We start from the raw sequence: 12,142 nt of genomic DNA on the forward strand, positions 1-12,142 counted from the left end.
GCGAGGCTGCCATATCGCGCCATCGGCCCCTCTGGCCAACACCAGTAGGCAAGTAGGGTAAAGTGTCTTGCCCAGGGACACAACGACCAGGACAGAGGGCCCAGGGATCGAACCGGCGACCTTCCGGGTACAGATACGCTTCCCAACCCCCTGAGCCACGGTCACCCTGTAAATAGCTGTAATGGTTATATAGTAAACTCATATTTATATGCATGGTTATATAACCAACAATTCTAGAATTTTCTTTCCATTTTCACCTTTAATAAAATATATTATTTCAAATTGAAGTAATTACAGCTGTTCTTGCTTTGACTCTTACATAAAATGTTTATTGGGGAAAAACAGTAGATGTGTTTCTCCAAAAATGAGCAAAAATGAAGAAGCTCCTCGGATGAGAGGCGAAACACCGTCAAAAAACTTAAAGAAGTCCAGTCGCTTTCTTTCCAAGTTCTTTAGACTGTCATGACCTGGATGACTGAGAACCTACACAGACAACAACATGCAAGAGTAAAGAAGCAATCTACAAACCTTGCACTGATAAAAGAGACCCTTTTTTTCTCTTTTTCACGTATGCAGTCTTTGGGAGACACATTTGGTGGATGCCAGCACTGTGCTGAAAACATGGTGGCATTTTTCATTGTAGCAATGACTCAGGGTTTTAAAAACACAGAGCCAAACAACGGCCGCTGGGTTGCCATCACTCAGAGTGACTCAGACTCAGCAAACTGTTCTTTCTGTTATTGCATTTGAGAAAATAAGACAAAACGAATAACCGTGTCATATGAATACACCAACGAGCCAGCAGCTACATAATTGTATTACAGCCAATGAAATGTGGCTGTATGGTGCTTGTCTGTCTGTGTGACTCTCTCTTGCTGTTAGGCACTCTTTTTTTTCCCCTCAGTCACGTCTCTTTCTGTTCCTCGTCTGTTTTTTCACGTGGGAGCTAACCAGGCATTTCTGCCATATTAATAAGTGAATATATAATCCATTTGCAGTGGGAATCATTGAGGGAGAAAGGAAGACAGCGAAGTCTATCATACTGTAAGGCTTATGTGGTGGAAGGTGGGGTGAGGTGGAAGAAAAGTGCCAAGTAACATTCAGATCCTAGCAAGCTGGTATGTTTCTTACATGTGGCACGCAGCCACGAAGCTGTATTTCTAAAAGGTTACAGTGAGTGACTCATGTATTTATTGATTAGAGTATATGTACAAAGTTTTTAAGTAGTCTCTAGCCACTCAATAGCTCATATGCACCTTAAAAATGTAATAAGAAAAGCTGTCAAAATATCAGAATCATGTTGTTTTAAAAGAGCAATGATTTGTTGTGTATTGGAAAGCTAATTTGGTTGGTATATGCCTAAAAGATTTCAGCCTTATGTATACAATGCCATGTCGAGTAAACTTTATTTTAGAAAGAAAGAAAGAACGGTTAAATCAAGAGGCCAGAGGTAAACGTCAGCTACAAGACATTATCTGTGGGGGCAGCAGGTATTTTTTGCTGCGTTGCTGAAGGACATTTCCTTTGAACTTATTCATCGGTTGGAGATATTGAACCTGGATTATGTGGTCATAGGGCAGCTTTCCTGCTGATGACTTCATTTTGCTGTCAGTCAAAGCCTAGAGTTTAAGATGTGAAGCATATTGATGTAAACCCTTTTGGCTTCTGAAAGAATCCTTCAACATTTTTGAAATGTTCCCTTTTTTGATCGATATCAATTTAATATATTTGCGTTCAATAGAGAAAGCACTGTGACTTGTTAAGCTTGGCTCACCACAGTGAATGGAATAAGATCAGCTACAGGCGTATCCTGTGTTATTATTATTCCGTATTCTTCAGTTATACAAGTCCAAATATCAGAAGTACCGAGGCGTGGCATTTGGATTTGGATACAGAGTATTATCTGTTTGGCTCAAACCAGCCACTTTGTATCTCTACTGGAAATATCTTGATTTAATTCCACAATGTCATTGTTTGGACAGTTATCTGTGGGTAAAGCGTACAAGGCAACAAAACAGACCCAGACATGCTCGTCAGATGTCTCTTACAGATTACCAGGCATGCCGCCTTGGCTTTGCTGTTCTGGTCATAACTAGAATGTTCGTTCTGAGCTGTTTCTCTGTTTTCAGAACATTTTAATATTTGTATCGTACGTAAATTATGAAATGTCTTAGATATAAATGTTTTTGTCCTTTTTCTTTATTTTTTTGCTCTACCATAGCTCTGTTACATCTTCTATCTACACAAAGCAGCCAAGCTGGTGACGATAATGTCTTTAGTCAGGAGTCACAGTGGTCGGCCACAGCTTGTCTTGAGGACAGGAATATTTCTTATCTAGCCCACAGTCAGTATCACCGACCTAATGATATCATCTACTGTGGATAACAAGGCTTTGCTATTAGCAGCACAGTATACAGCATGGGCTGATGAAACAATTTTACAGATCTACTTCTGCCTGCTGATTTATAGCACACTGCCGGCCCCGGTGTCTGTGAAATAGAAGTAGTTGGAGAATAATTTAGAATAGAGAACAGATGAGGCACAAACGAAGCTCGAATAAGAGTTGAAACAGCTTTGTTGATCCTTTAGACCTACATGTGTTATATTTGGCAATAACACATATAGGTCCAATATGTTCATTTCATTTTAGCGGTAGGTCTTGCTGACGAGTTGGAGCTCTCCCGTGGAAATAGAAAATAACATACCTGGTGTTTGGCTGCTATTTTCCTCAAGGACTAACTCCTTGTGAAGCTTTGCATTACTGTCAGAGTGGGTTTGCCGTGGAGCGATCTACATTTAGATCTCCATGAAGTTGTGCAGCGTTTCACAGGGAATTAACCTTGAAGGGGATGGCATCCAAATTTAAATCAGGTAAGATTTCATTTTTTATGGGCTTAGGCGTGTTATATTTTGATAGCAACTTGTATAACTTTATAAAGTTACAGATATTCTTGTAGTATTTACAGCAAAGACGCTGTATGATACATTCAGTTTTTACAGAACATATGGGATTTATTGCCATTCATTAATTTTCTTAACCACTTATCCGATTTTGGGATTGAAGCCTGCTCCTGTCACAGGGCAAGAGGCAGGGTACAACCTGGACAGGTCACCAGTCTATCAAAAAAAGTTGGATAATCATTCACATCTATGGCATTTTTAGAATTTAAAATCATCAATTTGGACTGTGGGTGGAGTACCCAGACAGAACCATACACGCAAACTCCACACAGAAGAGCCCCACCTGACAGGTGGAATCAAACTGTGATCATTCTTCTTCTTCTTTAAAAAAATACCCATAGTGAAAAATGTCATTTACATTTAGAAGTGCACGCAACAAGTATGCATCATATTAAACAAAATTAAACGACAACTCTAGCCGTATGTGTTATTTTTCTTCATCTGCATTAATCCATGAAACTGAATAGAACCGCTTCACCAAGAATCCATTGTAGTCTGATTGAAATGAAACTGAAAGATCCTTTAATCCTTTTCAACCATATCACTGATTTGTACTAACCCCACTTTATCCAGGCACCCCTAATCCACAGCATTAAATTCCTCTCGCTTTGCATTTAAATATCACACTGTCATCAACTTGTAATCTGATATGAAATTGTCTACCAAAGGGAACAGGAGATTTGGGAACGGACAAGGATATAGCACACTTTGCGTCACATCTATTTCATTCCTTTTCTTCATGTGCATTCTGCTTGTTTTTGGTATTCCTGGGTCATTTTGGTCCTGACCCAAACAAATAATTTGAAAGCTAAAAGCACAGACAAGCTCATGGCTTATCAAAGAGTCTTATAAACAAGATCAAATGCCAGCTTGTGTCTAGCCTCCTCAGTGTTTCTCAGTTGCAATAACAATCCATTATTCATTTTCAAACCTAACAAGAAATTTCTTGATCCTAATCCCTGCGTGCAGCTTAAAATTTAAATTACTATTGAATTTTTGTCCATTTCTCTTATGATAAACCTCAGAGAGGGGGGAAAACAATTGGGATTCATAACAAGTTGAGTGTGGCATTAGAGTCGTCCTTCCAAACACTTCCCAAGGTTCCTTTCTTTTTCTGAGCAACTTTATTTGAATTCCCCCACAAGACTTATAAATGAAAGTGAGCATCTCCTAGCTGTCTGCTCCCATTTATCGCTGTACCCCCAACTGTTCAGAGATCTCTTAAATGTTCAGTCAGTCTCTTGTAGCTTGAAGGTCACATGAGTTCATTTGGAGTTCAGAAATCTGTGGCATCCTATTCAGAACTACAGAGCAACACTGTGAAAGCTACTGCATTTACTGTTCGGCATTCTTTTTTTTCTGCATAATTATTTCTTTATTTCAAATTTTCTAGTGGAATAAGAGCCTTATAGTGAATTACACAGCTCTTAAATGTAAAAGGTAAAAAAAAAAAGTTTTTAAAATGCTGTTTTTTGGAAGTTGGACACAAACAAAAACAGTTAACATTTGAACTGATTTTAAGCATCCCTGATGGTCTCATTAACTGGACCCCAGACTGCAGGGAGACGAGCGCGACTCCCTATTTTTCATACCATACAATTCATCAGTCTCAAGGGTTTTGCCCTATAAAATATTATCCTCAGACAAAAACCCCGTTTCCCAGAAGGCTTGTGTTACTGACACGTCCAGATTCTGAAAAGCCTCTTGTTAACAACAGCTGTAAAGTGAGCTTGTTCAATTCTTTCAAGTTGAATCTCTCCCTCTTTCTGTTGCTTTCATTTCTCTCTCTTAGTGTCCCATTTCTCTTGTACTTGTGGGACGATCTTGAATTAATTAAAAGAAAATACTTTGAAGTTAGATACTTGGCCTCGGGGCATTCTGTTTCATTTTTGTTGTGGTGGGAGTTGCGCTGTTGTTCTGTTGTTACGTTGTAACGACCCAGAGATTCTGCTACTGGTCAGTGTCATGTTATTAGGCAAAAGATGCAGTTCAGCATAAAATTGTCTCTTAAAAAAGCAAACACATCTCTAGAACATGTGCCTGGTATGTCCAATTTTATAACGCTTGGTCTCTTCTTTTATTGTCTCAGGTTCTTCTTATGATTGCATTATGCTGTAATAACTTAAAGACCACAGTAACTGTTAGTATAGTAAAGCTTTGCGCTGTCTTTAGATTAAGTCTTACAATTTCAGAAATTGCTATTTACAGATGTGTCGTGGTTCTGCTGTGATTGACAGACAACACACAGTGTTTGGATTGTCATCTTGTACCATGGACTGTGTTTCTGTGCAACTTCAGTGCTTAGTGGTAATGTGACAATGAATGATGATGACTAGTTTTAGCTTTAAGAGCAGTCAAAGTTGAGTGAGCGAGTTCAGTAAACCCTTCATCATACTCAACTGTCTTGTAAGAAAAAGGCATCATTCTATATCCACGGCCCCTCTCCCGCAGCTGTCTAGCTACTCTAGTACAAATAGAGAGCCCTCCCAAGAGAAATGGATCATCTGTACAGGAATGAGACCCGGGAGCCCCTCAACATAGTGATGTCATATGAGGGGGTGTTGATCTAACCTGAGATGATGGGCTGTCAGCAGCAGCTGCTGTTGCAGCGGGGCCGGGACGGACAGAATAAATACTGAAGAAGTAAGAAACAAAGCAACGGATGAGACAGGAAGTCAGATTAGCGGGAGAGGATACTTATTGTGATGTAAAATGAAAAGAAAGCTACTGAATACTAATGAAAGTCATACTAATGGAAAACAGAAAAACAGAACAGACTGAATGATGACCGAATTAGAAGCCTGGTCGCTAGCCTACCAAGCTCCCCCTCTCAGCATGAGACTCGTCCCTATTTTCCTCCTGTCAGCCCCTCCTATCTCTGTTACACTCTCTCTATTCACTGCCGTGACATGCTATGTCTAAAGCTGAGTCTGTGAATGAATGATATTACCTCATGCAAATAACACCATCTACCCTGCAGGCCCATCACATGCTTCAAGCAACTAAAAAGCAGTAACTCATCTCTCTCGCATTGGCTTTGATTTCTTCTTGTTCCACTCTAATAACCCTCCGCTCTATTTTCTCTACCTCTCTGTCTCTGCAATGGCCCCCTTTTTTTATATATGTAAATATATGCAATAGGTTTTACGCTTAATAGATTTCAATATAGCAAAATAATCAAAGTGGCTACTGCTGTCTATAGATCTTTCTCAGGCTGGTAATAACACAAGTTATGGCTTGCTATTTAATATTTACACCCAGTCCCTGGCATATCAGTGTGGCTTTTCCATAGTAACCGAAGCAATCTGTCCAGATATTGCTGGTGCAGCAGAAATAGGCAGAGTAATTTTTTTGGCCCCAGCTGTTCACATTTGGGGACAGGAGACCGTGGCTTGTCTTCTGATTGAGGTTTTTGTTTTTCAAGCTATTTTCTTTATTTTCACTCTCATGTTACTTTCATTTTCCTCACTGATTAGGTTTATTGAAAAGAAGTACCTGCTTAACTTTAAGAAAATATGGTTTAGATTTTTTTTTTTTTTAAATGTTGCTTCTTAAAAAAATATATGTTGCAGTCATATGTGCTGAGTTGGAAGTGAGACCTGTTTATTTCATGACTCTGATGATGTACATTTCAGACAGAAAGATGCAAACTGACATGATATTAAATAACTTAAATGATAAAGACAATATAAACATAAAATGTCATCATTGATTGGGCTGCTGTTTAACTCTAACACATATGCATGTTCTGACCCATTCCACCCTTTTATGCTTCTATTTCTACATGTTTTGTGTTACGTTTTTCTCTGCTCCAGCTCAAGCGGGTTTGGTTATCTTTGATGTCCCTTGAGTGTTTTAATAATTTGTTAAATGTGTGTTGTTGATGGTTACTCTGCCTCCCTCTATCACTCTCTCTCTCTCTCTCTCTCTGTCAACTTGCCTCCCTATAAGGCGTGGGCTACAAGTAAGGCAGAGCCACATCGCCATACTGACCACAGTATAATGCTTAGTGTTTAGTGTCTCATATTCACCCTACAAAGTATAAACTAACATCATCTGTATACATGGAGACATACATATGTCTCTGACCATATGCAGGCCTAACACATGTAAAATACAGAAAACACACGTACGTATGTAGAGAACAAAGGAGTTTCTTTCGACTGCTGTCGCATGGGGGGGCAGCTGTATTCTAATGTATTAATCATCTTGTCTCCAGCTTGCTAATTAATGACCCATCTGTCCCCACTCACTGATGTTCCACTTCAAACTCCCCAGTAAACAAACACACACACAGAGGCGCTGCGGCACAACAACCAAATTCTCGTTCCAGTGATGCAACTCCAACACCACTGCTGTGCACACTGTACGCTGCACTGTCTCATCTGCATTCAACAAAACCTCCAAAGTGTTTATGGCAGCTTCATGAGAAAGGAGTCCTCCTCATCGGTTGCTGTGCGTTTAGCTGGCAGACGTGTGATCAGGCTTATCTGTGTGTGTGTCTATGTGTGCACTTATGTAGGTGTATGTGTGTGTTCATAGGCTTATCAGGTGAGCCCGGGCAGAGTGTCAGATGCAGTAATGGAGGCTTCAAAGACAAGCGCTGCGGTGAGTTCCCTGGCTGCCTTTTAACAACCCCCCCCCCCACCCTTCCACCCCTCCCTCTCCCATCCTCGACTATTCCTGGGACGCAGAGGGACAGAAAGGCACATAAGTAGATAGCTGGATGGATAAGGAAGGGAGGCAAGAAGTGAGATAAGCAGGCAGGTGAATAATTAAGTGGGTGCAAAGTCAAACAGACAACAGGTAGGCGTACATCAGGCTGAGTGGCAGGTAGGAGAGATATTGGAGAGCACAGTTGCCTGACAGTAAGACAGACGCACGGAGGAGCAGACAGACAGTAAGACATTCAGACGCGGCTAGGTGCTTGTACAGGCCACCTCCCCTTCACTTGCATGAGTAGAGATACTTCAAACACTCGCCGCTTGTCTTCTGCTTTGTTCTGTTGTTCTCATCGCAGCTGCTAATGTTGTTTTGATGCTCGTCACCACCATCGCTGATCTGTTTCCTTTGAATGGGAGTTCTATTCCTGACTTCCCATTTGCTTGTTTCCATTTTGGTCTTTTATCCTGCATATGTGTTTGAGTGAACATGTTTGTGCGTGCGTGTCTTTTGTTTTACATCTGAAAAGCAGTCACAGTTAAGGGATAGTAACTGAGAGTTTGATCATTAAAAGTTGCCATTTGAGGTTGATTGGTTTCATTTTTTTCAGGGATCACATAGTTATTTTCTTGCTTTAAAGTGAGATGAAGTTAAATCGTGAGATCAAAGAGTTTTGTAGTAAATAAAACTGCTGTAAGCACTTGTGGCTGCATAAAAGCAAAAATACAGGAAGACGTATGAAAGAGTTAACCTACAAACACAGAACCTACTTTGGCTGCTTCTTATTCAACGATATTCAATTAGAAACCGAATATTTACTGTAACATTTGCAGCAATTCAGCTATTAAAGTCATTTTAATTATCGTGTGTAAAATCTGCAGATTATTTTTAACCTTTTCAAAACTGATGACCTTTTTGATTATTTCTTATTTCGCACCGCATGTAACATTGTTCAACATGGTTCAGACTTCAGTGCATGGCTACTGTGATGGACACTCTCCCTTCTGCAACTATTTTTTTTTTTTATTGTACTTCACGGGCCTTAATAGATATTTGGATTAATTTTTTAAAGTCGTTTACAGTTTATTGAAGAAATATTTTTGCATGAATGTCTTATGTTATAAAGAAAGTCTTGGGGGATGTGGAGATAAAAATAAAAAAAAGGAGTCAAATAGTGTTGTAGAAATTTCTTGTGATGTCACAGAATGTATATTTTGTATGTGTATGTGCAGACTTATGGGTTTCATTGCGACTTCAGAAGACATAAATATGAACTCATGAACCAGCACTGATGTCACAGACTTCACCAGAGATGTTACCAAAATAATTATCTACAGATATGACTCCCCTTGCAGATTCATGTAGTTCAAAACTTTTGATGTTTTTTTTAATTTATTTTATGTTTGGCTTTTGTTTTTGTTTTTTTAAATCAGGAAGTATCCAGCATAAAACTACTAAATCGAACATAAGGAGCTACCCACTCTCATAAACAGATGTTAAGAAATTTTCTAATCACTCTGTTCCTCTGTAGTGTCTTAAGCTTAATGGTTTAGCTAAACAATAACCTTACAATAAGAGTATTTATTTATTTATAAGCAAAACTGCACACATTGAAGGTAATACTTCTACTTGTAAATACTAATCATGCCAATCCTCCTGCTCCCTCCAAACAGCAAACTCTGGAGAACAACCTAACCAACTTGGTGAAGAGGAACAGTGAGCTGGAGAACCAAATGGCCAAGCTCATTCAAATCTGTCAACAGGTTGAGGTATGTAACATATCTTTATGTCTTTTAATTTTTGAATAAAATTCAAATGGTCTCCCTTAATTGTAACTCAGGAAAATATGACTTCCATATGGAAAGTAGTTTTGTTTGTCGCCAGGTATCATAGCACAGTCAGAGGTTAGTGTCAGCAACAAGATAACAGCCTCGGAGCTGCTAAAGATTCTTAATGAGGGGAGTTCTGCTGGGTGGAAATAAGCATTTCCAAGTCAGCGCCACACCGCGCACCACTGAAGCTATTTATATTTTAGTCTAAGCCTCTTTTTATTTCATTATATTTCTGCCTCCTGCTGGATCATAACCGTGACTTTGCCAGCATTAAAATACGAATTCAATTCTTTCAATTCCTTCACCAGCTACTGATCAAATATTGATTAATCCCAACACTGTAAGTGAATGCCAGGCTCTTACAGTGTTGTCATAAAAAGGTCTGCATCGTTTTTAAAGAGTTGGAGGAAAGTATACAGCAGCAAATTAATAACAAATGTGTCACAGTGATCTTGTTATGTCATTTGGCCATCAATATGATAAGTGATTAGGCACAGCACTTTGAAAATGGAAATAATAGATACCAGTTTCAGTTTCAGAGGGACTGAAGAACACTCGAGAACAAAAGAGTAGCTATCAGCAACCATCCACTTTCAGACCTTTAAAAGGGTTAGTTATGTCATTCACACAACTTCAAACGCTGATTGAGATGACCACTTGAGCAAAGCCAAAACTAAAAGGTGCAACCACTTTAATGTAAAGCTTTAACTGTATCATAAATTCTGATTGTGTGCCTCTTTAATGTCTCAGCTTTGGCTTCCAATACTGCTTAGGTTCTTCCTTGAACTCTTGGCTTCCAATTAATCTCACTGCGATGAATTAGATTTTTAGGATGGATGAATTACTGTTGCATTACTCAACGGTTTAATTCTTACTGGCACCACCCACACAAGAAATTTATGCTTGCCAGCAAATCAGATGAGATTATCTGTCAAATGGCATATAACTCCAAAGTGGAAGCTTTATCTGACTTGTCACAAGGTGGTAATGTGTCACAGCTCCCCCCGGTACGATTAAACGGCAACCTTCGAAGAGTGTTTGCGCTCCGGTGTCCTGGTGTGAACCGGAACCTGTGTGCACAAAATTATACCTGAGTCAGTCTTGTCACTGTTGACCTCTTCCATTTGGGCCTTTGCTATGATTTAATGGAGGTACTGTTCAAAGCCAGTCAGAGAGTTCTAATGCTTGGCCACAGTGTTTTCTCAGCTGAGCATTACTAACACATTCGCACACATACACACAGGTTCATGCTTTCAGTCTGTGCACACTCACTCTTAATAAACACCATCATTTTCTGTGAGATTTGACATTAATGGCTGCAGAGGACAAATGCATTTTAGTGCCGCCATCACTCTCTGCGTAGTTCATTTCTTACCAGCCGGGCATGACTCCATTTTCTCAGAGTCACTCTGAGGTCCATGAACAGCAACTCATGCAGCCGCTCATCCAATCAAAATTAAATGATTGCTGGGTGATTCATTAAGTACAGACAAACTGTTCGTCAACAGTGCATGGCATGAGAAAAAAAAACTGTCTCTGTTTCGTCTTTGTCTGCATACCAATGTTGAGCCACCGCCACGACAGCAGCACATCTCATCAGTTATTCATCAAAAAGTAATGAGGAGAGATTGCATGGGGGAGAACATGCTTCACCAACTCTCAAGCAAAGCAAATTATTGGAATAAACTATACGTTTTCAACTCATTTGGAGCTATTCTGGCTTTATGATGTCAGTGTCAAAGGGCTACAGTTGTTTATTTATGAGAGGCGTAAGGAAGAGAGACTGGATTGTTTTCAGGTGAGCACACATTAAGGTGCAGAGGCGTTTTATGAGTGCCAGGAAGAGAGGCGAGGGCAAGCGAGGAGAAGAAGCTGGAGAACGGCGGAAAGGCTGAAAAGTAGAGGCTGTAGAGGTGAGGGAAAGGAAAAAGAAAACGAAAAGGCAAGAGGTTAACAGGGCAACGGGAACAGAGAATGGGATAAAAAGACGTACAGTAAGTGTTAGTGTGACTAGCAGTGATCCTTTTTTTTATTCTGCAAAAAGAGATGCAGGCAGTGTGTAGAAGAACACGCTCAGCAATAATGCAATACAGCACAAAAAGGGAATAAAAAAGTGAGAGTTTTAGTGAAGGGAGAGGAGTGTGTACAAAATAAGAAATCTCTGAAGGGCTTTAAGCATGACCTGGATTTCTCTCCTCCTTGTTTGCATCATACTGTATTGGTGCCGAAGAAATGATCAAACACAGTGTGAATCAGCTTCCAGTGTGTCAGCACACACTGCAGCGATACATCCCTGTCCTCCAGGGGTTCTCTCCGGGGGAGTTATCTTTTTCTTCAGTCTTAGATGCACTGACTTGATGATGTGTAGGATGCTTCTTTCTTCACCACTAGGCTTGGTGTGGGATTTTTGTGCCTAATGGTATTCGGTTCGGAGCTTTTTAAAAGCATTGATTTGATTCTTAAGCATTTGTAGTGATTTTTGTTTAGTTAACACTCATCACTCATTTTCACTCATGCTTTGATATTAATAGTCAGCAGAGTAAGGGGGACTCATTGAGGCTCTTGGGTGAAGAGCATTTCCCTAAAAACCACTTTGATGTTGAATAGACGCTGATACAGTGACAGATGTAACTGAATTCAGACCCAGACTGAAAGCTGGGTCTGAATAAGACTAATCTCTCTCTTTT

At 39.8% G+C, this 12,142-nt stretch overlaps 1 protein-coding gene across 5 annotated transcripts in view; it reads left to right on the plus strand.

Moving 5' to 3' along the window:
* Window positions 1–12,142, plus strand: part of mid2 (midline 2) — a 163,734-nt gene that overhangs the window by 93,661 nt on the left and 57,931 nt on the right. For 4 of the 5 annotated variants that reach the window (XM_026142972.1, XM_026142955.1, XM_026142964.1 and 1 more), the window contains 2 exons: window positions 7,504–7,569; window positions 9,297–9,392. In XM_026142972.1, the coding sequence (XP_025998757.1) occupies window positions 7,504–7,569; window positions 9,297–9,392 (162 nt within the window). The remainder of the gene's footprint in view (window positions 1–7,503; window positions 7,570–9,296; window positions 9,393–12,142) is intronic. The other variant, XM_026142987.1, reaches the window with a different exon arrangement.

This window comes from Astatotilapia calliptera, chromosome 2, assembly GCF_900246225.1.
Source record: "Astatotilapia calliptera chromosome 2, fAstCal1.2, whole genome shotgun sequence".
NCBI classification, from domain to species: domain Eukaryota; kingdom Metazoa; phylum Chordata; class Actinopteri; order Cichliformes; family Cichlidae; genus Astatotilapia; species Astatotilapia calliptera.